The sequence below is a fragment of the Nyctibius grandis genome, chromosome 5 (genome assembly GCF_013368605.1).
Source record: "Nyctibius grandis isolate bNycGra1 chromosome 5, bNycGra1.pri, whole genome shotgun sequence".
NCBI lineage: Eukaryota > Metazoa > Chordata > Aves > Nyctibiiformes > Nyctibiidae > Nyctibius > Nyctibius grandis.
In genome coordinates, this window is record NC_090662.1 from 63,762,847 (window position 1) to 63,789,208 (window position 26,362).

The 26,362-nt window shown below is 45.4% G+C and overlaps 1 protein-coding gene across 1 annotated transcript in view; it reads right to left on the reverse strand.

The window, feature by feature from the left end:
• ABTB3 (ankyrin repeat and BTB domain containing 3) overlaps window positions 1-26,362 on the reverse strand; it is a 188,314-nt gene that overhangs the window by 12,152 nt on the left and 149,800 nt on the right. Inside the window, exons 5-13 of the mRNA XM_068401050.1 lie at window positions 24,918-25,083; window positions 21,274-21,363; window positions 17,972-18,073; window positions 16,766-16,859; window positions 16,521-16,656; window positions 14,639-14,859; window positions 13,020-13,198; window positions 1,009-1,114; window positions 103-205 (exon numbers count right to left, since the gene is read on the reverse strand). Coding sequence (XP_068257151.1) covers window positions 103-205; window positions 1,009-1,114; window positions 13,020-13,198; window positions 14,639-14,859; window positions 16,521-16,656; window positions 16,766-16,859; window positions 17,972-18,073; window positions 21,274-21,363; window positions 24,918-25,083 — 1,197 coding nt within the window. The remainder of the gene's footprint in view (window positions 1-102; window positions 206-1,008; window positions 1,115-13,019; window positions 13,199-14,638; window positions 14,860-16,520; window positions 16,657-16,765; window positions 16,860-17,971; window positions 18,074-21,273; window positions 21,364-24,917; window positions 25,084-26,362) is intronic.

Here is a 26,362-nt window from a genome sequence, read left to right on the forward strand (position 1 = left end):
TTGAGCCATTAGCCCTCAAAGAATCTTAAGAGCAGCAACAAAAGCAAAACCACAAAATCACATTCAATTTTTGTTAAAAAACAGAAATGTCTCTTATTTTACCTTGGTGATGCAGTAAATAGCAACACTCTATGTGCATAAAATGGTCTTCCTTCCACCAGAAATGTAACATCTGACATCTCTTTGTTGTTAAGAAAATGGGGATCTAGAATCACAAAACGAAGAACAAAAAAAAAAGCTAATAACTTTAGTTTGGAAGAAGTCATGAACACACATAATATTTTCCTGTTTTGACAAGAGGACAATAGCGTAAAAGGATATTGTTTTTAATAAGTAAAGCTCATAAAGCTATTTTGGACAGCCTGAGACAGAAGCCCCCAGACAGCCACATGGAGTTCAGACGAATTCAAAGCTTTGAAGTCCGTGACAACCTTCGCTGAGATGACAGCCAGCCGTCCCCGCCATGCAGAGCTGGCACAGCCTCCCAGCTCTGCTACCCAAAGCAAACTGCAGCTGAATGGATGCTGGAGGGCCCTACACTCATTTATACCCTATTACGCCCCTCTCCCTGGGCGGGGAAGCCTTCGTACCAAGGGGAAGAAGGTCCTGCAAAATTGCTTGAGTCTTCCCTCGGTCACATTAAAACAACCCGGGCTCTGTCAGCAGGGCCAGTAGGGACGTGCCGCCGCGGCATCGCCCATAGCCAGCCACGGTGGTTTGAGATGTGGACAGACCTTTGGCTCTGGGCCCCAGGCTCCGATCCCAGCCTAATTAGCAACACAGACAAATCTTTGCAGATTTATGGTCCCACTCTAACGCACCTGATGACCCTCCTGATTTCAGAGGGAGTTTCAGGTCAGGCTAAGTTTGGGGCCCTTCCTTCTTCTAGTTCTGCCTTTCAAATTCAGGTTTTTCTCTGATTTGTGCCCCCCCCAGCACCCGGCCAGCAACACAGACTTCCCACAGCTCTCCTTGGAGAACCAACGAGTATCTTCAAGTCATGCTTACCTAGGCGAGAGGTCTGCTTGCGCTTAATTTCAACGAGCTTTGGAATAGGGTAGGGTCCATAGCAATGAGTGAAAATGACAGAGAGCTGCTGGCTGATCACTTCGTTCTAAGCAAAAGAAAACATTTGCAATGTAAGTTTATTATGTCAGGTAAGATCAGTATGCAAAGGAGATGTTACGTTGTTCTCATGAGTTGCCTGTTTTGAAGTTAAAGAATGTGACTGCTGAAGCTTTATTAAAAATCAGACCTTAGGATTATCAATATTTGTTAGAAATGGCAATTCTCATTTTCTCGATTGCTGTGTCGCCTGCAGGAATCAGTTAAAATGAAAAGTCCTCTCCCTGGACCAGAGGTCTTCTTTTCCTAACTAGCTCCATAGCCCCTGTCCCCTCTGTAGAAACAAAGATCCTTCACAATAGCGATTTCATTTCATTTGTGGATTTACCGTACTGGAAAATGACTTTTTGTCGCTGTTTAGAAAATGTTCATCAGTCACATTTTAGAAAACCAGAGATATAAACAGATATAGCTGCACAGCCTGCATGCATTTCTAAGTGCAACAGTCTCACAAACAGACCCTCCCTCACAGAGTGACTGAAGCATCACAGTCTGACAGTGAATCTCCTCACTCAATCCCAAATGTTTCATTTATGTGCTCTTACACTGCTGGTACTGGCCTGGGCACCACCATCCTGAGGAAGCCACCAGACCTTCACAGAACCAGGTCTGGTCCCTGGCCTTACCCACTTCTGCCCAGACTCTGGGGCAAGGCACCACCCCCAGGACGCTTTCCTGAGCACCTAAGCAACTGCAGTGTTTGTATGCCTAAGCTGCAAGGATAGTGAAATGAATTTAGTGCTTAACTACCTAAGTCACAGCCAAAAGCAGGATTTGAAAGCTCTGGCAAATTTTATCCCACACTTTGTTGATGACCAGAGCAGGTCAAGCCAAATTCAGTGGTGCCACATGGCTAATTCATGATGATATCTTTTAACTGCCCTGTGGGCTGGCGATTCCCTTCCACAGCAGGAAACTAAGAAGGTAAGGCACTTGGATATGAGAGGGTCCAAGGCCAAGGAAAAAAGACCTTAATATAAAAATTTAAGAAGTGTAGATGTTATACTAAAAATATTTCCAGGCTTATACAGCAGAAATTGAAGCTTTCCTTTCTCTGAGCACATTTCAACTCAGTTCTAACAGTGGTGCTCCTTAAATCCCACGAGGTACGAGGAGGAGTGGCAGAGATCCTGTAATGGCTCCCTTACTGCATCTAATCAAATGGGGTGGGAAAGGGTAGAGCTGTGCCCTCACAGGCACACACTGATGTCAAAGGAAATTACACGCACTCGCCCACAGGCAGGAGTTGGCTCCTATTACTACATCAGGCGTAGCATTGAAAGAAATGCTAAGATAAGAGAAATACTGATACTAAGAGACACCATTTAGCACGGCGCAGGGACCAGCCTTCGGAGAGGGGCTCACCACTGCGGCTCTGAGAAAAGGAGGATATCTCACACCAGGAGCATCTCTCTGTTCAGCATCTTCCAGCTGGAGCTCTGCAAAGCGCTTCACAAAGGGAGTGAATCACAGGGAGAAGAGAAAAGGAAGATTTAAGGCCAGATTTAAAGAAGGAAGTGACTCAGCCGCCGGGAGGGCTGGGGGAGAGAGCTCTAGACAGACAGGGCAGAAAGAGCAATTGCTTCTCTGCTCGGAAGGGCTGTGCCGAAGCGCTGCGGCCGCCTGCGTCAGCCAGGGAGGAGCGCGTCCGGGGGGATGCTGATTACCAGCAGGGCAGCTCCCAGTTGGATCCGGCAGGTGCTAAGAAGTCAGTAAGTACAATGGAGGATGGGGATAATTCTGTGGTTCAGAGCGGAGGGAAGCTTCTGGAGAGGAGAGGCGTAATTGGAAGAGCAACGCTCGCCTTTACCTGCAGTGAATAAAAACGGAGTAACTGCACTAAAGAGGATAGCTACTGGCAGCTCCCTCTCGAATCTGCTGGGGTGCACAGGTCCTGTCTGTTGCTGTGGTTTTAGTGGGTCCGTGAACTCACCAGGCACAGCTGTGGCTGGGCAATAGCTTTGTAAAAACAAGCAGATACGTCAATAAAGACAACGCATCTCCTCCTTCCAAGGGTGCCCATGGGAATGTGCCAATGGCAAGTCTAGGTATCGACCTCCCAGTGCCTCTTTAGGAGCCGGAGGCCTCACTCACCAGTCCAAGCCATGGCACTGTGTACTGGGACGTCCAGGTGCACCGAGACTAGGGAAGAATGGGCCAACTCCAGTCACGCAGGTGCAAGCAGGGGATCTGTGCTCTTAACTCCAACCAACCTGATGAATGGGTAATGCATGCGGTCAACCCCACGGGAGCCTGCCTACACAGGCGAGATGCTGCCAGTCCCCTGGGTCACCAGCAGGGCACAAACACTGTGGTTTGGAGATACAAGCCCATTATAAAGCCACTTTGCCACTGACTGCTCACAAGCCTGTGAAAAACCTGGTGTAAACTAAGCTCTCCTTAGCTCAAGATGTGACACGTTCACATGAGAGATGCTTAAAAACCCTAAGACATGGAAGAGAGATGGGACAGTTAAGAAAAGAGACCTTAGGATCGGTGCATCAAAGTAAGCAGGGTCATCAGACAGTGTCTCGATGCACTGCAGAGCTTCAGAGCTCCAACGCAGGACATTGCTCTCATTTGGCAGAGAGGAGGTTGGAGACCTTTGGCTTCTGTCGATAACATTAAATACTTCCAACACATGCCACTGAAAGACCAAAAAATCTGCTCGACTAGAAAGCTGAAGCACGGTGCTCATTTAGAGTCACTGCTAACAAACAGCAGCAAGTTTTCTCCCTGAGACACAGGGAGGGGAGCAGTGAGCTATCACAGCAGAGCAAGCTCACCTCCCACACCATCCCGCATGCAGCCAAGCTCACAGGGCTGTGGTCCTGAATCTGCTCCCTGCAGAGCCTCTGCTGGCTTTCCCAATAAATCAGGCAGAAAGAGACAGCAAAGAGGAGAGAGAAAAGGGATACTTTTGTCTGTGACCGGATGGTTGGAGAAAAAATTGGCTTTTTTAAGCCAAATCTTGCTCTTGGAGCAGGCTGAGCTGGGCTGCCTGTGAAGTAACTGGGAACAACTACAAGAGTCCATGACCCAGGGCACCAGCACTGCTCTGGCAGTGAGAAGGACATGTCCAGCCTATTCAACCTTCCACCTCGCACAGTGCTCACATCAGGAAGCTCAGAAGCTGCCCTGGTTACCACATCCATCCCATTTAAAGCACCAAGCTGGATAATTCTTCCCTACTTATCCTATCACCCTACCAGCTGCCTGTGAAAGAACAGCTGTAAGAGCTCGCTGCAGCAGTTGTGGACGGTGATATTAACACCAGAGGAGCAAATCAAAGTTTGTTTTCTTGCTACAGTCTGATGTTGGAAAATATTGTGCCAGGATGTGTGAGGCTGAGATCTGGAGCGAGGCCAGCTTCCTTTCACACACAGACGTTCATTTACTGTCAAAGGGAGCCAATGCACATCATCTGCTGTGGGAGGGGGAAGAAAGCTTGGCATAGAATATAATGAAAATATTTACCTAGCCATGGGGTAGTTTACAGATAGGCAAGAGGGAACAGAGAACAACAGTGAATCTTCCGAGGGAGATGGTGCTTCCAGCAGAGGGTTGGTCAGTGAGCAAGCAACTTTGCTTTGTAGATACAAGCGGTCTCCCGACTTAAAAGCATTCTTCAGCAGAGATCTAAAGGAATTCCCCACTCCTGGTGAATGCACTTGAACTGCGAGGGGAATTCATAAATTCTTCTGAAGCAAAGCTGAAGGTTTTCAAGTTGCTAGAACAGGGATGAGTAGTCAATTGATGTGAAAAGAGGTGAAGACCTGGGTGTGGAGTGCAAGGATATTTTTTTCCTGACCGTCTGTCAGATGAGGGTCTGTGGCAGGACTCAAGAAAGGCTCCTCCAGACTTCGCCACATACCCTGGGAGAGCTTGCTCCATTCCAGCTTACCCAGTTCAACCCAGCCTAGTCGTTCTGGGATGTGGTTCTACAAGGTACTGGACACAGCTGGGAAATATATAACCAGTTTTCTCCAGTACCCGTGGAAGACATGTGACATCTTGGTGGCTATGCTTCAAACTCTCAAGGGGAAAACTCGGGTCGGATTCAGCAGTTAGGCTAAAGTTTTGCTCTTCTCTGACCACACTTTGCTTCAGCTGCCTCTTCGTCATAGGCTCCCCCATTCCCACACCACATCTCTCTGGACTGCTCAGTTCTCCTTACTAGCCAATAGACACCCCACCACCTCCACATGGCTGCCCTCTACAGTGGTAACAAGTTAGGCTTTTCTTTGCCTCTGAAATTCCAAGCCGTGCTTTGGGTTTTCCTTCTATTGAAGTCACCCTCACCAGCTCAGTCCCATTAATGCTGTTTTAACCTAAGTGTGCCAGACCCTCAAATTCCTCTACCACAAAGCCCCAAAACAAAAAACTCACCACACTGGGCAGAAAAGTAACACACACATTCTTCTGGGCTCGGTGTGTGTCTGTTAATACACATCTCCCCAGCAAGCAGAGAAACCCCACTGCTGAGGGAACAGGGGCACTGGCAAAGGTATCTTTTCTCTCCCTGGTCCTGAGGATGCTAGGGGGACCCACCTCTCCGCTAAATGCAGAGTGGCAGAAGTGCTGTTTCTAGTCACCCATTTCACACGTGGTCCCCAGCAGCTGTTCCAGTAGTGGCAGAGTCTCAGGATACCCTGAGTCCATTGAGGACTCATCCATGAACTTCCTTCCACGACATGTTGGGATACCCTTGAATTATTCCTCTGTTTACGCTCCCCTCTTCCCAGAAAAAGTCGATAAAGAACGAAGCAGCAGAGAGGGCTTTTTGCAGACCCCCAGCCCTGAACACTCAAACTCTATGAGACTTTCTTCACCGTCTCTCTGAACCTTTTCCATCCTTGCCTAGGTGTTTCCACTGCGATCCTCTCACATAATTCACTTTTGCCAGCTGCCTGAAAATTGATTAAATGCCACTTTAGAGGGTCACTCCTAGACGATTAAGCAGCATACACATAATTAGTATTAGTCAACAGCTGCAAAGGTAGGGAAGCCCCAGAGGCTGGGGATACAGTTAGAGGCAGTGAACTGAGTAACAAAATGGGTTTTGTTAGTGCCGGGCTCAAGTCCTTCCACTGCAAATACAAACGGAAAAGAATTAATCACAGGTAAGGCAGAAATGGACCCTTCAGTTAGCTTCTGGGAAAGCTGCCAAGCCTCCCTTTCAAAAGGCTCTTTATATCACAGCTGTGCATTGTATGTAAAAAGCTCAGATCCCCAGGCACAGTCTAATCCCTGGGTGAGAGCACAGAAAAGGGCAGGTGTCACATCCATGGCATTTATTTATTGTAAATGAAGAAACGGCTCCTGCCTCTGGCAGGGAAACATGTTAGAAGGCAGACAGAAGGTAGAAAAAAAAATCAAACCTGCGTTAGTATGAAGCTGAATCTGCGTTACGAGAACATGAGACGGGGTTAACAGTCTGTTATTAACATGCCACTCAGTACCTGGCGTTCGCATCTCACATGGAGAATGCACGACGTACATGTGTGGATAACTCGCGTCCTGGTTACTCTGAACTGTTTAGACACACAAGTACTACAAATGACAACAGGCAACGTTACAGATTGCTGCAATTACTTGAGAACAGTGAAACCTGCCTTAAGGAATCACTCAAAGTCCCAGCCAAAAGATCAATCACTAAGCGCAGGCTGGGCACTAGCTGACACACAGAAGGGCATTAGCCACTCCATGAAACCCATAAGCGGGCACTTCAGCATCCTGGAACGTCTTCAGGATTATTTTTAGTGCAGGTTTTGGTGTGACTGTCTCCTCTGCAGAAAGTCCACATTTTTCTTCAGTTTAAGTATTTCAGTCATCAGCCAAAATATTCCATTTTCAGGTGTTAATTTTTTTCAAGAAAGGTAAAATATTATGTGGAGAACAAGTATTCTAATGAAACTTGTCATTATAGTAAAACCTCAATTTTCTGTTGAAAAGCAGTTTAACAAGGAAGCAAAATTTCACCCGGAACTGAGAGGTCTTTTCTGATCCATCTCCAGGCAGAAGAAACATGCACAGCACTCTCCCAAGTGACGGCTTTCCCCTCGGAGCTGAGCAGGACGCAGTGCCTGCCCGTGTGCCGTACAGGGTTCACCTCTCTCCTCTAACCTAAGCCCTTCCTGCAGAACAGGGTAGTCTGGCTTCATACAGCAAAACACAGCTTCACTCAAGCCCATCTTAAATATTAATTTCAGCCCAGAAGCAAGGGACAAAAAGACAAATTCTTTAGCTCCTTCGTCTTCCAGTGTCAACTTCCTACATCACGGGCAGACCTAGGGGGAAAGCTGATGTTTGCTGACCACTGTGCCTGGACTTTGTAAGAACAGACGCACAAGCTGAGTCTGTTGACATGCTCTAAGGAACCTCTCTCGACATTTGTTTTAGAGGAATAAAATGCAGAAAGACCATAGCAATAAAGTAACAGGATGCCCATCTCAAGAGTCAGCTTCTGAACATTTTGCTGCAACAGAGCAGGCCGGTGTTTCAGCCTTTCTTGCTGCTTTCTGTTTGTTGGAGACGTGAATTTTTTTTTTTCAGTAATTACTGCATCTGTGACAGAGGCTACATGCTGCTATTTCCGAAAAGATATATTAAAAACACCCTCAAACTTTACTTTCTGAGAGTTTTTAGATTCTAAGTGGCTAAGTCACTGCTGAAAGAGTACTTTAGCTTTTAAATTCTATAGGCCAGGTTTCTGAAGATACCCACAAGCCTGAATCCTTTTGGAACTTTAAAAACTGGTTATTGTTTTGAATTGCTATTTGTTCTCCATAACTGTCAACACCAGACTGATGGCTGCTATTCAAACAGCTCAGCCTTCCAAAAGAGTCTGTGCACCCCTGCAGCTTTCTCCAGCTGCCTATAGGCAACAATGCAATTTGTAGAGTTCGTGAAACTCTGCAGGAATTCTAAATTCCGAGGAAACATATTTGCAAAGTAGTTTCCTGCATCTTTCAACAAGCCTGGCTGCACAGTGTGATCAACACCTCACTGATGGGCTAAATTTTAAAATTAACTACCTTGTTACTGATGGAAAGGATGAAGAGAAAGCTGCAGAACACAAGCTGATTTTCAAGCTGATTTTGTCTTGGACAATACACTAGCAGGAATACTTGCAGTCCTTAGCCAAGTTTTCCTGGTGTGAAGCACCTCCAGCGCCAGGCAGAGCTTCAGACAACACTTCAGCACGTGCACTCAACGCACATGGGGACTAACACACACACTTCAGCGATTCATGCCCACAAAGCATCCAAAGTAACAGCAAATAGCAGTTCATTGCTCATACTACCGGGAGAAGGGAGAAAGTTGTAAGAGAGATTACTTGGAATTAAAAGATTGTAATTTTTCTCAAAAAACTAGGCCAAGGACAATCTGATCTAAATTGCTGTACGCAGAAAAAGCAGTGGATGAAACTGGCTCATAACCTCATTCTACCGGCAACGGTGCTGGCTCGTCTGCGTGGGTGGAGCTGGGTGATTTTAATGGCAATTCAAGCTCACGCTGAGCTCCGGAGTGGAAATCTAAAGCTAACCTCCTCCAAAGGCCAGATGTGTTTAACTTCCAAGGTTGTGGTTTTGAGTCTCTCTCTTTTCAGGTTGTGGAAATGTCAAGAACAAACTGAAACAGCTCTAGGATTTTCATAGACAGGGGACAAAGAAGCAGCCCGCATGTTCAGCACATTATCCTCAAGAGAACCTCCCTGCAAAACCTGAGGATCTGACCTGCAAGCCCCACCTCGGTCACTACAAGCATGCAGATCTGGGTGCAGCCTCCATGAAGCTCCTTTAAAAGCCTCTATTTGGGGGGGGCCCAATCTCTGAGCTGTGGCCAGCCCTCAAGCACATCCACTCCTCAGACAAATATGGTCCTCCAACATGGGGCAGGAGGGCAATCCAGCTCAGAGCCAACCTCAGGCAAAGCAAATGTCAACCTCAGCTGGAGGCAAAGGAGAACTTCCAGTGAGAAGTTTGGGGTTTCCTCAGGCCACAAAGAGCACAACACAGATACCGACAGGCAGGAATTTGGCTGCACCTTCCTATACTTCTTCTGTAACAAGATCTCCAGTGTCACCTTAGCTTTGAGGGACTGAAATCTGCTCTATGCAGCAGCTAAAGTTTAGCTCAGGGCTACTCACTCCCAGAAGTGTCTCTCCAGCTTTCGTCTCATGAAGCCTTGTCCAAACCACTTCTAGCAGGCTATGTTTGTGTACTTGTCTGCCAAAGAGATTCAATCCATCCCAACACGGCAGTGCCTTTCCTCCTCATCTGGTGGCCCAAATCCACCACCACCAAGTCATTGACAGTTTTAGTGCCAGAGCTTTCCCAGTTTGAGTTTTGCTTGCTCGTAGGAAAGTGCCTTAAACCAAGCTCTCCGTGTCCTTTCCACTGATGCTGCTTTCTCCAGAGTACATTGTTTCTAGTCTTTGGTTTGGTAATGACCCAAGCTCACTGCACAACAGCAGGAAACGCAGGGGAAGCAAGCACAAAGCAATTCTCTGCCTGTTCTCACAGCTCTGCCTCGCCAGCATGGAAATACTGCCACTTCTCTGCTCTCCATCCAATTCTCAACGGTGCAGCTGATAAAGACATTTAAAGGCATAAAAGGAAATGAAAGCGCTCTGTCCCACTGGAAGCCACCAGGAGCTGGGTATCGAACCTTCATTTCTGCTTTTGGAAGTCTTCCTTGAGGGCTTTAGGGCAGCAGTGAACAACCAATGTGCAATCTATTCACTGTTCTCTCACGCTTATTTCACAGCTTGAAGAAAGGCAATAAAACTAGGGACTTCAGCTCAGCCAGTTTTGCCTGATTTGCCAATTTTTGTTGCTGTCCTGTGTTCCAGCATCAGGACTTCTGCAAATTTTATTTTTACTTCTATTGTCAATGTCCCAGCACACAAATGGGAGTGGAGTGCCACCCTGCAGGACACCAGAATCAGTGCTGGCTGGTGGCAGAACTCCCACATAAACCCTCACATCTGGACCCTCTAGGAACAGGCATTTTAAAAAACATCTATAAGATAAAAGGGATTCCATATATCTGGTGGTGTTCTTGTAGGTATTGGTATTTTTCTTTAATCTTTTCAGTTTTGTAGTATCTAGCCTTTTTGCATGGTCTGGGACCCTGCAAGAACACTTTGTCCAACAGCGCAAAGTAGAAGGTGGGGGCAGAAGGCGTGCTTCCTCCTCTGAGACCTGCCCTATGTTTCTGTGCGATTTTTGGAGAGTCTCTCTGGCCAAATCACTCAAATTACAAATTGCGGTTTGGCTTATCCAGGTTGTCACAGCTTCTGAGGCCAAGACTGTCACTCTATGAGGTGCTGAAAATCTGCCTGTTTAATTACCTCAGTTTCCCTGTTCCTAAAGGGAGGATAAGATCTTCTTCCACGTCTCAACTCATTAATATTTGTAAATTGTTCTGAGATTATGGGATAGTTGGAACTATTTATAGGAATGCAAAATACCATTTCTATTAGGTGCAAGTTGCCATGCAATTAAAATATACTGAGCATCACAATATGTAGCAAATGGGACATCTTGTTTTACATCAGCCAAGAAATGCTAAGTGGCTCTGTGTGTCCTAGTTGCTTATTCTGTTCTTTTTGCCCTGAAAAACTCATCAAGGAAATGTACTGGGCCAGACTGTGATGTTTAGCAAGAGTCGTAATCTCTCTCGAAGTTCCCAGCCCACAGGGAAAAGGATGTCCACGTGAGCAAATCAAACTCCTCTCCCCACAGCTCTACAAAACGCAGAGCTTTACCATTTGCTGTCGAAATAGAGGGATGCAAACCACAGTTATGTCCCTTCTGTGCGTCTTAAAGGAGATTTCCATTCTGTGGGTATATTTAAAGAACAGCCTCTGCTCTCAGCCCTTTCAGAGAAGGGGAACAGAAGATCCTTTGAATCTCAGCTTTTCTCGTCTGCCTTCTACGGAGTGACCGGGGAGAACTTTTATTGGCTCATTCTTCTAAAAATGAATTTATTTTGATTCCTTCCCAAGGGTTGCATAGAGTCTGTCCTCATTTCTGTCTGGGAGAGCTTTGTGAGAGGCCGTTTGGACAAGACAACCGCAATAATTCATGCCATTTGCAGACAATTTGTAAACCCTTAAAATGTCCCAGAATTATTCATTATTTTTCTAAGAATATGAAGCAGTGTATGTGTGTGTGTTTGTGAATATGCTTGCTCATGAAGAGTGAAGACAGGCAGCTCCCCTAGGCCCAGAGGCAGGAATAAAGATTAGCACAGATTTCTTCTATGTTGTGTAGGGGTTTTTGTGGTATTTCAGCTGTTTCACTCCTCCACGTTTTAGGTTTTAACTGAACCCAAAGCAGAAGGTAGCAGTGTTATTTCTTTCCATGTCTCCTACAAGAGCCTGGAAGCCCCAGTCTACCATGTCCCAAAGGTATAATCCTATGTAAATAACTTATTCTAACAATGATCATTGGCTTTGGCTTCAGCGACCCAGGAGAAGAGCAATTAAAGCCATTCCTCATCCTAGATTACAAGGCCTAAACTTAATCTCCGTTAAATTTTCAATACGATTAGTTTTATACCAGCTTTCAAACCAAACAGCACCTTGCTGGTAGTTTCTGGATGAGCATACGTTAATCCAAGCGAGTTCAGAACAAGGGATCTACAAATCCTAGGATTTGGAATGATTTCCTAAAAGCTATCTCACATATTTTCCATAAATACCCATCCAATACAAACTAATACCAAAGGGAAGGCTTATGGGAGTAAAAATCAGAACAATTGCCGGAACAAATGTTCAGGATTTGCTTGGGACTGTAGTCCAAGCCCTCTTTTGCAGCAGGATACAAGAAATAAATCCATGTAGGCTTTCCCTAGCTGTACTAAGTCTGGAACCTTTTAGTATTGAGCATCAGAACCTCTTTCCTTTTCACATTATTCAGGTTATTGCTACAGGTGCTAAAAATTATTTGCTCCACGCCATTACATGGTGAGAAATGTTACTCAGTTCCCAGTTAAACAATTAGAAAACAATACCAACATGTATTGTGGTGCATGAGAAAAAGATCAGCAATCAAATCCTTTTGATGCTTTTCATCACTAAAATGATTTTTCTGGTAACAGTAAAGTTGACTGGGCATTCCTTGGGAGCGACTGACTGTCAGGGGGACCAGCAGAGAAGAGACTGTTGGTTATAACAAGTTTTAAAAGGAAGTATCCAGCCTTCACTAGGTAAGACATTTTCCTCTCCTTGCCTGGCCCATGACCATCCCCTTTGCTATTATACTTGCATACCGAACTGTACCTCCATCAAAAGGTTTTGTCAGTCTAATTTGTCTGGCTAAGAAAATGTCAGCTGAAAGAATAAATCTGGGGAGGCTGCAAGTACAAACACACAGAAGATTTTTAAAAATTACCCTGTTGTATGCTTGTAGAAACCAGTCTCCCCACAAGTTTAAGAGTCCAAATCCCACGTGAAGGGAAAAGAAAGTCATGTGAGAGGTTAAAGAAATCCAAAGCAAACATGAGTATTAGCTTTGTTGTACAGTCTTGTTAAACAAGCTGGGTAAAGTTACTCTTTGGGTTGGTTTGGTTACCAACATCTCTTGCCATACTGCAGTGACCCTTTTGACTTTAATTTCACCGCTACGCATCAGCTTCCGTTGTCTCTCCAGCTTATTGTTAGCATCAGTATTAAGCTGTTCTAGCAGGATATGTGATTAGCTTGTGTGTTTTTAACCCATGCTTTGACAGTGAAGGAAACCTGAGATACATAATAAAAATAATAATAATCCTATACAGTCTAAACAAGCTTTGGGACAGCTGTGCAAAACCAATATTGCAAGCTTTGTGTCCTATGGGATGGGAATGAGGTTGATTCCTTTAAAACACATAATTTATCCTACCTTGCTGGCTTTCAGTATCTCAAACATCAGAGGCAACCCCTGTGTGATGAGCTCCTCTGTGTACTCTTCTTCCTGAATGGACTTGAATTCCTTTAGCAAGCACTGAATGAGGGGTCGTCGGTGCTGCTGGAAGGACGTACGCAAGGACTCCAGCCACGTGTGCAGTGTCCAGGGAACACCTATGGAGGGAGGACAAGGCTCATTCTCAGCTTCAGGGAAGGATGTGCCCTTCTGCTTTTTTACTTTTAGTTATGTTAATCGTAAGATCTTAAGCAAAAGCTGCCAAATAACCCTAGAAATCAAATCCCCGCTTGAGAAGGATGGTGGTTATCAGGATATCCCAGACCTAACGCGCAGGGGCTCTCCTCCAAGTGCTAAGAGAAGACTGTGGTCTCTCTGCTCATTTAGCCTTCAGCTTCTCTGCTGAGACTGCCAATTTGTGGTAATTGCTGTGGTGCTCTGTGATGCAAAAGCCTTTTGGAAACTAGATTTACACTAGCTCATTTGTTTGAACGTGGCCCTGGAGAGCCATTAAATGGTAAAAAAACCTATTTTGGTCACTGACCACTTGCTTTCAAACTGGTGGTCTTCAGATTAAAACTTTAAGCACTACCCCATGTCCTCTCCTGATCATTACCGTTTTCCCTGAACAGCACTGGGCAAGTTAAGCAGATCAGCCTTTTCAAGTAGTTTGTCATGGCAGAACCACTCTCCAGGAACTTAAAGGGAACTGCTCCTATGCACTCAGTGAGAAAGCATACAGAGCTAATGTACCTCTGCAGGCACTAGGCTGGAGGTGACCTAGTTTCTGCTCTTGCAGAATGGAGTGAGAGGAAACGCAGGCCTGGCGTTTGGCTACAAAAGGTTTTCCCTTCCACTTCAGCAAACGTCCAGCACCTGGAATGCAGCCCCGTCACTCTCCTATCCCTCATCGCCCGGTGCTTTGCCTGCTCAGCCACTCAGTGAGCCACTGCTCAGACCACCAAGTGCCCTGACCCACGCTGGATGTCTCCAGGGCTGGAGCGGTGCACCAGGCAGATGCATGCCAGGCACCCAGGTCTCTCTCTGAATGCAGATTTGCTGGGATGGTAAACACACAGTCCAGACCAATTCCCCTCCATGCTACCCAGCCACTCTCCCCATGGGCAGAAGCGATTTCCCAACAGGCTGGTATGATGTTCAAGCCCCGCGTTGGCACAGTTAGTACACCAAGAAGCCAGTTCCCTGCTCCTGCTCTCCAAGGCTCACAAACCTCAGAAAATAAATATGTTTTAAGGGAGGAGTGCTTTATGGTGGAGTGCAAAAAAGGAGCTGTTGGAGGTGGCCTGTAGGAGCTAAACACTGCCTCAGAGCCTTAGCTAATGCTCTGCCAAGCAGCAGTGAAGATGGCTGACGGTGGAAACCACTCTGTCCTGCAGAAAAGTGCCAGTGGTCCCCAAGTGGGGTACGCTGTGAAGCCAAAATGGGCTGGGAACCAGCCAGATCCCCCATCATCTTCTGCTTCCACAGAAGCTGAGAAAACTGCAACTGTGGTTGGTTTAAGCAACAGCCTGTCAAGAAAGACTTGTTTCTTACAGCAGTCCCTCCTTGGAGGGAGAGGAGAGGGTGCCGGGACTGACCTATGCTCCGTATGTCAATGGTCACGTCCACATAGCCATGCTCGGCGCTGTGGTACATGGCCTCCTTCAGGGCCTTCAGCTTGGCCTTGCTGTTGCGGCTGGCGCAGAGCGGAGCTGCTGCCGAGTCGGGCAAGTCTGTCCCCTCCGCCAGGATCTCCTCCAGTGACAGAATATCACTCTTCTCCTTCTCGGGCTGAGCAAGCAGCTTACGAAAGACATTCCTGTGAATCACAGCATGATACAGAGAGGGATAGAGGGAAAGAGAGGGCAGGAGAGCAGAATCAGCAGCTAGGCTTTCATTGTGCCCGGGATACTTGCTGCGACGTGGCAAGTTAGGACACCTGTCCAGGAAATTACTCCAATTAATGGCAGGATCAGCTGAGAGCAGACCTGAGGCAGTCACCACTCCTGCTAGCCCACCTGCACTGCCTGGGCCACGTCTGCAAGATGCTGCTGTTGTGACAGGAACCACACAGATGTCACACAAGTGGCAGCAGCATCTCGTGGGAACACAGACCCATGAGCTAAACGTGACTCAAGACTCCTTCCCCCTGACAGGGAAAGCTGAGGTGCCTCTGGACAAGCTCTCAGAACTTTCATCATGGAGGCCACTTGAGAAGGGAGCTGCCTGGAGCTACCAAAATCACCACCACTCGATTAACACTCAAAGCAGTCTGGTAAAGCTGGAGCAGCTAGACATTCAACGAGGCCAGTCAGGGCAGGTTCGAGCACATCTGGGACTACTCTGCAAAGCCACTGATCCGGCTAGGCCATCAAATAGCAAAGCCCGAACTCAGAGACTTGGTGCCTTCAGGTTTGTACCAGTGTAACGCCATCGATCTCAACAGAGTCACCCTCGGTTTCTGCAGCTGTGAGAAGAAAAACCGGGCTGGTTCCCATCCCACCTCCCTCCTACTCCGATGTCCTCCTGCTCAGACCCCAGCATAGGGTGGCAGCGGGGCATGGCGTGTCCCAAAGAAATATGGGGCAGAGAGGGAAGGAGGAGGGAGCGTGTGTGAGCGGTGTACAGGTAGGAACATAAGAGCCAGGGCCTGCGATATGCACAGCCAGCAGCCAAGCCAAGGAGAGCCCCAGGTCCTCCTTGGGCACGTGGCTCCCACTCACGCTGGCTGGCAGCAAGGCTGGACCAGTGAACGTGAGACGTCATTAACCAAACTGTCCTCTCTGTCCCAGGGATCCCTCGCAGGCTCCAGATGGGCAGCATTGTGCGAACCCGCCCTGACATGCCGTTAGCATGTTGTTAGACTGGCAGCTCGTCTCTAAGCAAACAGATGGTAGGTACTGTCTCTAACCTGTATCTATGTTCCTCTGGATGGCTACAATCAGAAAAGTAGGAATGTGAAGATCATCATACTAATCCGTTACACTGCAGTCAACTCCTGCGCGTTGCAAGATCATGCATGCCAGGTGCTCATTGCTTTTTTTTTTTAAATTTGCAGCATACACACAACATTAAGGCACATGGGACTTTACAGTAAACACAGATGCAGAAACTGTTCAACGACAATTAAGGCTGCAGCAGTACAGACACAATCCGCCCCAAACCTGAGAAATACGTCAACAAGAAATTCAGAAGGAATGTCTTTGGCATTCCTTTCTGCTGTCACATCAGCTATCATTTAACAAACATCACATTGCAGCACACCACGAGGAGTCCCCTTCCTTTTTTTTTATCAGCTATCAAAAAGCAGCTTGTACCACCAACTGGTTAAATTCACATGCTAGCAAAGAGCCTTACATCTCTGCTCAGTTGGTGGCATGTTCAATTGTTCATGCAGAACTTTCACCCATCTGCTCAAACCGGATGCCGAGGCAAAAAATAAGCACTTGAAGGATGCCACTAGACTTGTTCCCACTCTACCTGTGTCCATGTGCAGCAGCCTGACTGAAAGAGTTCATGTCACCTTGTGGAGTCATGGAAATGCCATTCCTGTACATTGTTCCTATCATGGGGTCAGCTCCTCGCTCCAACAGCAAACTGACCAGTTCAAAATTTCCTGCAAGTCAAGAGATCCATTTTTACTTCTTTTAAAATCCAGTATTTGCTCACCTAAACCACAGATCCCAATTGAAGAATTTATTACAGTGGGAGGAGAAAGTCCTTACCAGCAGCTGCTGCCAACTGTAAAGGAGTTTCAGAGTAATTTTCCTCTCCATGCTCCAAGGAACCTTCTACCTTTGCTCCAGCATCCAGCAAGAGCTAGAAAGAAAATTCACCATTTAGAGCAACTGCGGGATACCACAGTTTTCACAGTTCATGAACAGTGACGAATGAGAGTCTAATGCCTCCTGTTATTTGCAAACCAGATATGATGGAGACAAGTGACATGCAAATCCTGTCCATTTTTTCATAGAGGCAAATTGATTCCTTTTTTCGCTCATTTTACACTGCCAGACACCAGGATAACTAGTGTCCAACTTCAGAGCCAAAGAAGTGTAACTCAAGTATTTCTGAATGGGAAATGGGGTAAGGTCAGTGTTAGGAAGTAATGCGCTGAAGATGGAAGTACTGAAAATTAGCCCGACAAGCATCATTCCTTCGCGCTCTTCTAGAAGCCCAGCACCATTCTAAAATGGATCAGATTTCAATTGCCTCCATCTTTTATATAAAGACATGGCCAAAAGAAAGGCAATTCTTAAGAACCAATTGCAGTCAAAAAGCTGTGATCTCCATTGGGGACACTTCCATGTAAATAACAACAATGTTGAAAACAAAAGCAGCCAAGGAGAGCAGGATGGAGCCTGTGCTCCAGCCCACTCTTGGCCATTTCTGTCTCGAGGCCTCACAGTTTTTGCGCTTCAGTAAGTGTGCCACAGACACAGCTGTTTTGAAGAACAAACCTTCTCGATTTTTGAGATGCCAAAGCACAGAACCAGCATAACCCACATGACACCTCGCTGGGGTAAAGGAGAGTGAGTGCTTCTCCCCCTTTGGCGCAGCAGAAGGGCTGTTGTGCACCTCTCCCCCATCAACGCAGTGGTTTTGTGTTTGCTAGAATATTATAGTGTAAGAAGGTGTAATGAATGAATAAACAAACATATAAAACAAGTGGTCAGGAAGGAGCACAGGGAGTTGTCAGACTTTCTTTGGTGCAACTTTGCTTTAAAATTGTCCTATTTAAACCTCATATTGGTTAAGGTTTGAACACCATATTCATTGTATAATAGGTCTATTGTATATCAGTACACTCTAGAAGAAGCAGAAGTAACCAATATGAGTATGACAAGAGGATACTGGTTTGAGATGGATGTAATTACAACTGAAGAGGAGAAACAAAAGAATGAGATGCAGGTAGGGAAATACAATAATACCTGAACTACAGGAATATGTCCATGCAACACAGCAAATGTCAGAGCTGTCCAATGGCGGGTCTCAGGGTGGACGGATGGGTATTTATGAGCAGTACTGACAACCTACAAACAAATTAAAGTTATTTTTTTTTTAAAGAGCTATACGTAAGAAAATTCAACCTGCCTGAAAGCCAGGCATGTGAGGGAGTAAGTGAAATAGAAAACCTGGGAAAGGTGCTTTATAAAATGATTGGCTTCATTTTTTTCCTGCAAAAATTTTCTCAATATTAGAACTGTTCACGCTGATTTGACAGCTTGAATAGAGTTCATACCAAATGAAGTCTTTTTACCAACTACTGTAGCTCCATCTAAACCACTGGCCACCAGATACTTTTGCACAAGGTCAAAACATCCACAGCTGGTTACAGCAGCACACACTGGGGAAGCAGGGACGGATCAGGATGCTTATAGCTAAGGACCGCTCCCACTGACTTCTCCAGACCGTGTATCAACAGCCCGGAGTTCTGGGATTGCTCCAGGCCCAAATAAATTCTTTCCACATACATCACTATGACGTCTGTCACTGCCATCGTGAAAGAGACATCACAAGCCCTATGCTAGAGTTCACAGATGTGCTTCCAGGTTCCTCCCACGGGAGGAAAAAAAGACAGCTGAGAAGTGATGGGGCAGAGTGGCATTTCAGAGATGTTTTAAGAAAACTCCTTTTTACTGCTGTCTCCTGTTTGAGTTGAGTTAAAATAGCAGGGTGGTGACAGTTAAAAGAAATGCAAACTATATCCTTAGAAAACAAAATGGTATTTTTCACATTGCTCCTTCCATTTTCTACGCCTTAGTGCCTGGTGCCTCTAATATAGACACTGGGGAAGATGAATAACCAGTCCTTGCTTCAGTTTCCCTGGTCTTAAAGATGGGGGTATTAATATTGATGAGGTTCACAAAGATGGTAAAATCTAATGAACGTTTGCAATCTGAGACTGCACACTCAGATGGATTGTGACACTAAAATTCAAAATCTTATTATTGATCTTCAGAGGAGGACTAAAATCAGAGTAAAAGATGCACCATCCCTCTGTCTCATCAACCAGCTATGCTTTCGCTACCTTGTCTGAAGTACTTTTATCCATGTAGGGGAGCAGGGGCAGTTATTAAATGCACGGTTGCATTAGCAGCTCGCATTTCCAAGCACCGCATGCAGTGTTTTGCTAGAAGCACACGACCAGGCCCTCAGTCCCAAGGACAGAGATGAGGGCAAAATCCAAAGAGCTGATGCAGATCCCCCAGCTTGACAGAGGAGCGGATCTGCACCAGCACCTGGCTGTTATCGCCCAGATTTGCCAAAGAGAGAGCCTGAAGTGCAACAGAAGTGTGCTGGTGTCTGTGCACAGGCACGGGGCTTTTTTGAGTCTGGGTTTGCTCAGAAGAAAGAGGATCGAGCAGCTCGAGCCTTGGGGTTTAGGCTGGGGAGCAAGAGCAGCGGAGGGTGAGGATGGGCAGGGTCACGGTTCAGTGCACACATCCAGCTCCTCCTCAAGCATTGATTCCCACCGCTGTTTGGGGCAGCCCCAGGGCAAGCAGCAAAGAAAATGAAGTCATTTTAAACTCCTTTTGCTCCTTTTTTTTTGGTTAGAGTTTTCTCCAGTTGACACGGGTTTTGCAAAAGATTTGTGGTTGACTGGGCTTTTAAGGCCTCAGTTGAGATTTGCTGAGCAGCTACAGGTCCCACTGACTCCAGAGCAAATTGCAGCTTCTCAGCATATCTGGAAATGAGTCCATTTTCGCTCAAGATGGGCAATCAAAAAGGGAGGCATCCAGCATTTGAGGCTACTTTTGGAAACACATATATATATATATAAAACTGATTTGCAAAGTGAAAGGGGGAAAATGATGCAAGCACCTGACAGAGTATTTATTTTTGTTCATGGTTGATTTGCCTTTTTTTTGCTGTAATTGCCCAATTTGCACATTGGTTGTGGTGTGCACAAATCGTCTCATAATTGCACACCATAATTATTCATATTTCTTGTCCCAAAGTGTTTTCGTTTGATTTTAGAGCAAACACTACAGAAATGAATCAGGGAGGTTCACATCCCTCACTGGAGCTGTTCTCTCAGATGTCAGCAGTTTCAGGAAGACAAAACTGTCTAAATTTGCATTTGGTTCAAGTCTGGAAGATTACTGGAGCAAGTGGGAGGACTGCTCCTAATGAAAACTTGTCCTAGGAACCAAATAATGCCATCTCACCTCTGAGCCACAGGCAGGGATAAAGGAGAGATCAGTCTCCATGCCCATCCAGTCTGTGGTCTGTCTATCGAGAGTGCTAACAGGGGTTCAAGTATTCAATTATCACCAGCTCTTGAGGGTGGTTTGCTTGAATTTGCGGAGGGAAGAGGTGAGAGTGGAACTGAAATCATTAGCTGATTTCACATAAGCCACCAAACAGCAATCAGATAGTAACGACTATTAGTCTCTTACAGGTGACATCCATTTCTACTTTTAAATTAGGTTTTTTAAAAGTGCAAAACATCTGGCTGAAAGCAGTGACTAGAATTTATCAGCTTGCTCAAGTCCGAACAGAACAGATGGAACACAGATAAGTGAAGCAGACAGCTTTATTTACTCATTACCTCAACAAATTGAAACTGGATTCATTAACAAATAATTCTTTCGCAGATTTTCAAACATCTCTTTAAAAATGTACATACCTGCATTGCACAGAGTTGGACCACAATCTGTTTGGTGGACAGATTGTGTAAGTTTGTGATGTGCACTCATCAAAGAGACGTTTATATTCTGGAAGCTTCAAGCTCCTCATCCAACAGTTTTTAGCCCCAGGCACTTTGTAAAACAAAACAGTGGAACCTACATTGCACTTGTGTGCTGGGGATGCTTAGCTGGAACATCCCAACGCACAGAAATGCTTGAGCTCTGGCAGGTTATCAGATGGGTATTTCTTTTACCCTCTTCATTTTAACTCAGCTGAGATTCAGGGAGTCCTTCCAATATCATTAGAGCTGTGCTCCATGCTAGTGCTAATGCCTGTATTCATTTGCAGTGTGCAAACACAACTAAATCAATATTACCTGTGGGGTAAGTCTGATGACTTGACCCCTTCTGTGTAGTGAATCCCAGTCTTAACCTAATGCAGTTTGATTTCACTATTCATTTCAAATGGTGCTGTCCAGGATAAGACAAATTTATTTTCTTTTTAATCCTTGGGGTTTTCCCTCTGCTACAGTTTCAGGGCATAGTTTAAGATGCAAACAAATAACAGAACAAACATACAACCAACAAAAAGTCCTCACCTCAGCATTCAGATCTGCTCCAGCATCTAGCAGCATCTGCACCATAGCCTCATCACCCCTGACACAAGCATACATCAGTGGAGTCATGCCCTAGTCATTTTTTGGAGTTAAAAAACAAAGGAATTGACAAATTTAACACAGAACTCTCTTTGATTTTTTTAAACAATTATTTAAGTATATATCATCAAGACTAACAGTATGTATTTAACGAAAGCCATTACCTCTGTTACAGACATGCCCCTCAGACTAGCAAAAGCCAACCATTTTTGTAAAATCTCCATTTTTGTTGTCATTTGTGTTGGCTATTTTTTTTTTCCTTTTTTTTTTCATCCTTAGCATGGTGAGTGAAATTAGGCTTGTCAGCCTCACCTCCATCTTCATATACTAAACTGAGCATCTTTGCTTTTGGGGCCCCAGTAGAGAAATGTTTTTATCAAAGCAACCGTATTTCCACTGGTAATTTGAAAAGACAATAACTCTGTTCAGTTTTCTATGATCACAGTTTCATAACATCTGACTTTAAAAACATCCCAAGCTCCTCTTAAGATAGGTTAGATTCAGGCACAGTTTTTTCAACGTGGGTACCCTAAGGGGCTGGAAATGTAAAGGCTTTGTATAGCACTCCCTGGCAAACAAGGACTTAATTTTAAATGAAATGCCAGGCAGCATTGTTGCAAGTTCCTGGTTCTAGGAAAACATGGCCCTGTTGGGAGGAAAAGTAGATTAAGTGATCCCTCACTAGAGAACCACCACAATGCAATTTGTATTAACCTGAAATACCTGCTGCAGCTGATCACCGTTTCCCTTAAGATAAGTATTACTGTGGCTGTGGTAATGAGTCCAGATGAAACCATGAAAAAAATCATTATATCTACCGTAAATTATAACAGAAAAAGCTGCTTATTAAATACAGTAGGGGGTGTCGATCAACAGTCACCACTTGTTTTGCATAAATCTACCGCAGCACTCAGCTACCTCTGATGCATATTTATAGCCTACCTTGAGGTCCCCTGGTAAATTTGCTGTCAGACGATAGCCCGTTTGTTGTTTAACCTCAGTGCTGCTGCAAAGTGAAATTATTTTCAGAGAAAACGGATGTGCCCAGCATGGCCAGACATAGAGCCATGACACCTCTCTTCCTAGCAAGAGCGCAGCACCACTATTTTTGCTGAACTACTCCATTTTTCCTGTTTGCATGCACAGCTAAAGGTAGTGGGTGCTTATGTATGGAAGGGCTGCCCTTGTAGAGAAAATATAAATTAAGGTTTGTCCCTGCAAGGTACTTAGAGCCTGCTTGAAACACATTGAGCATTTCATAGGATCAAATCTGCAGCTACTTCTGGAGATACAGAGAAAGCGAATAGGCGTTTGGGGCCTCATGCCATTAGTAAGAAAAAACAAGTTCACCCCAGGCAAGGAGAGCTCTTGGGGTGACTTGAAGCTACTTGCAAAGAGAATTTGAAACTACTTCAGCTACATTCAGAGGCAAAACATTTCCTTTGTCAGTCAATAAATGGTACAGGAACAAACAAGACCATGTAGAATTACAAAAAAAATTGTGTTTGGGCCTTGAAACATGGGGATGGGATGGCAGCTTAAAATTAAATATGTGTTCCTTCAACTATTATTTCAATTTCTGTAAGTGGCGTCATTCGATAGTTAAATCAAGTGTTTAGAACAAGGGGTCTAATCAGATCTGAAGAAAAAAATTTGAAAACCCCGTGCCGGGGCTCCCCCCTGCAACATTCAGCACGTGGGCAGCCATGGTGAAGAAACCCACAGCGATTCCTGGAGCAAAGGGACTGCCTGGGGACCACACCGGGTATCTTGGCCCTGCTGAAGCCAAAGAAGGACTTGCCCCTGACTAAAAAGGAGCACAGAATGTCATGCTGCAGTATCAGGGTTTTAAAAAGTTAATGAGGTTTCTAACCTCCCCTCCCCTTGCACTGCTGTCCCTGCTGCTTTTGCCTCTGCTCGCCCCCCAGGCTCGCTCTGCAGCTCAGCCTCGTGCTGCAGCATCGCTCAGCCCCCTCTCTTTGCACGTGGGAGGAATGGATTTTTAATGAGCCCGTCATTAGTGTTCGACACACACACAGGAACACAGTAACAACGTGTACAGTCAACGCAAAGGGTATTTGGCTTTTGGCAAAACAAAAAATTACTCTCTTTTTTTCGGCCTTGTATCACTTAGGGCTCTGTCCTGCAAGATGTGGGATGTTTGATCCAGCAAAGCACTTAAGCACAGGCTTAACTTTCACTCAAATAGGATGTAAGCATGTGTTCAGAGTTAAGCATGTGATTAGGTACTGTGATGAATCAATCCAGAGTGTTCCCAGGTTTCAGCCTGGAGGACAGAGGAAATACGCTGTGCAAAGTTTCCAAGTTCAGATTAACTTAAAATAATAATAATTTTTAAAAGTATAATGTATGAGCCTTGGAACGAGCAGTCTGATACTATTTTTTTCAGGGAGTACTGCCCTCTTCTAAAGCTTTTCTCAAACAAATCCACAATATTGACTCAGACTGAAGCTACTGAACAGCAACATAACTCACACTCCTGGAGCAGCTTTCACAGAATCATAGAATGGTTTGGGTTGGAAGGGACCTTAAAGATCACCTAGTTCCAACCCCCCTGCCATGGGCAGGGACACCTTCCACTAGACCAGGTTGCTCAAAGCCCCATCCAACCTGGCCTTGAACACTGCCAGTGAGGGGGCATCCACAACATCTCTGGGCAACCTGTTCCAGTGATGTGTTTCATCTCAGAAGACCTAAACCCACTAACAGTCCAGTTCCTGCCCCAAGCGACCAACTCAGGGGCAGCAGCCACCTGCCTCCTGCGAAAGAGGATGTCACAGCTCTGGGAGCGTGCAGTGACACTTTCATCAGGGGCACCACAAAATTCAGGGGAGACTTATTTCAAAAGGAAACGGTAATATCCATGGCCATCGTTTCCCACTAGGAAGGGGGAACCACCTCGGTGAGCATCACAGTCCGACAGACTGCTGCTGGTAGGTAGCTGCAGAGGCAGGTTTATCCCCGGACACAATCACCAGCCTCATGGAGATGCAACTCCAGGGAAATTTAGGCTCCTCAGTTGGTGGATGTTGGCCACAATGACTAATGGAGTCGTAACATTACAGAGAGACTTTCATGTCTGGCAGGTCAGTTCAAACTGGGCTCAAGCTGCCAGCGATTAACCATTTCCTGCCAGGGTTTGGTGGTGCACGTGACATGCATTGCAGACACCAGGGCAGTGTTCAGTGGAAGGATGTTCACCTCACAAAGCCCTGCCCCACACCACCATTCATGGCATTGAAGCAGTTTTAAGTATTCAGATCAATGCTGAGCTCTCTTGGGATCTCCTTCTGGCTTCAGCCGACTCAGTTCACTGTTGAGAAGACCAAAGGGGATGCATTCGCCCTCATGCTGAGTTACCTCAGTACCAACAAATCAATACAACTCGAGAAGACCAAACTTAACATAGATGTTCACCTGGTGGTGCTTTAACTCAATGCAAAGTAATGCAGGGAAAGCATTAAGGCCCTGTCTATGTTTAGCTGCAAGCTGGGGCTCATTTTCTGTGATAAGCAGGCAAAACTCTCACATTTCACAGTTGCTACTTTATGTTTCTGTCTCGTTACCTGTTCACTCATGCTGTTAATCCCATCCGGCCCCAGCAAGGATATGGCTTGTTTAACCAGATCCGTTCGGCCACAGTTGAGCATCCGGAAACCCAGGTCCTGCTTGAACTTCGCTTCAGTAGCAACTGCATCCAGTTTTCGAGATGCACAAAAACAGTCGTCGATTCTGTGGATGCGAGAAATAAACTCTCTCAGAGGACGATCAGAGGACAGACTTCACTGTCCCTAGGAAAATAATACTTTGCCCTATCTCTGAAGGACGCAGGTCATGCGCATACTCATTCTCCTTTGACCTGTATCTTTCAAGGGAAGTGCTGAATGGGAAATGATGATGCAAGCTAATGGAGATTGCCCTTGGTCTATCTTTCATGGGACAAGTTACACGTTATAAAAAATTGGGCAAAAAAGCATAGCTTTCACTTGATTTTGTTTCCCTGTTGAAGCAATGCACAACACATTCTCACCTCAAGTTGTCTCTCTGCATGACAAGGTGATCCAGTCTCCCTGCTCTCTGAAAAGTTTCAGTGGCTTCAGTAAGCTTTGAACTTACATCAAATGGATGTATAATAATTGACAATACAACAAAGAGAAAATAACGTCACTCCAAACGCCTCCAAGGATCTTACCAGCTCAGCCTCGGTAACAGGGAAGCCTTTTTTTGAGCAGAAAGTGTAATTCACAGAATCACAGACTGGCTGAGGTTGGAAGGAACCTGTGGAGGTTATCTGGTCCAACCCTCCTGCTCAAGCAGGGCCACCCGCAGACAAGCAGGGCACCATGCGATCAAGGAGGAGATGGCAATCTTGCCAAGTAATCGTGGCAAAACACCATAAATCCTTGCTGGCTGTGCATAACAGATGGGATGCCATTCTTTTAGGTCTCATTCAAAAGATCTTTAAACTGTAAACTGCTCAAGATATTAATTTCAAATGGAAGAAAGGCTAGGAGTTATTTAGCCAAAATGTGAACCTACAGCTCCAGAGCAAGCCAGGCAATTCCAACCTGATGTTTATTCAACTCGGTTTCATCTTATTAAAAGACAGATTTGCTTTTCTTTCATGCTGAGGAGTATCTGGGGCAGAGGGTGGAGTCCAAATCCACAGTTCTTTTGGTGTGAACTTGGATAAAGGACTGTTTGGAAAAACATCACTTTAATTCTCCAAAAATGCTAAGTCAGAAAACGAGGGGCTACTTATGAATGAAAAACAAAATAAAGATCAAAAGTGAAAAAGTCAAACATACATCAAATATTTGCTTTCATATGTTAAAAAATGCAGCAAACCAAAAGAAAAATGTAAACAACACATCATTATAATTTAAATTTTGTCTTCAAAGTGCTTTATCAGACCTCTATAAAATATATAACACTGCTTAATATTTAACAGTAGTATGCAACAAATACGCTGTTTATATAGAAGCAGTGGTATGCAGTAACAGCTACTGCT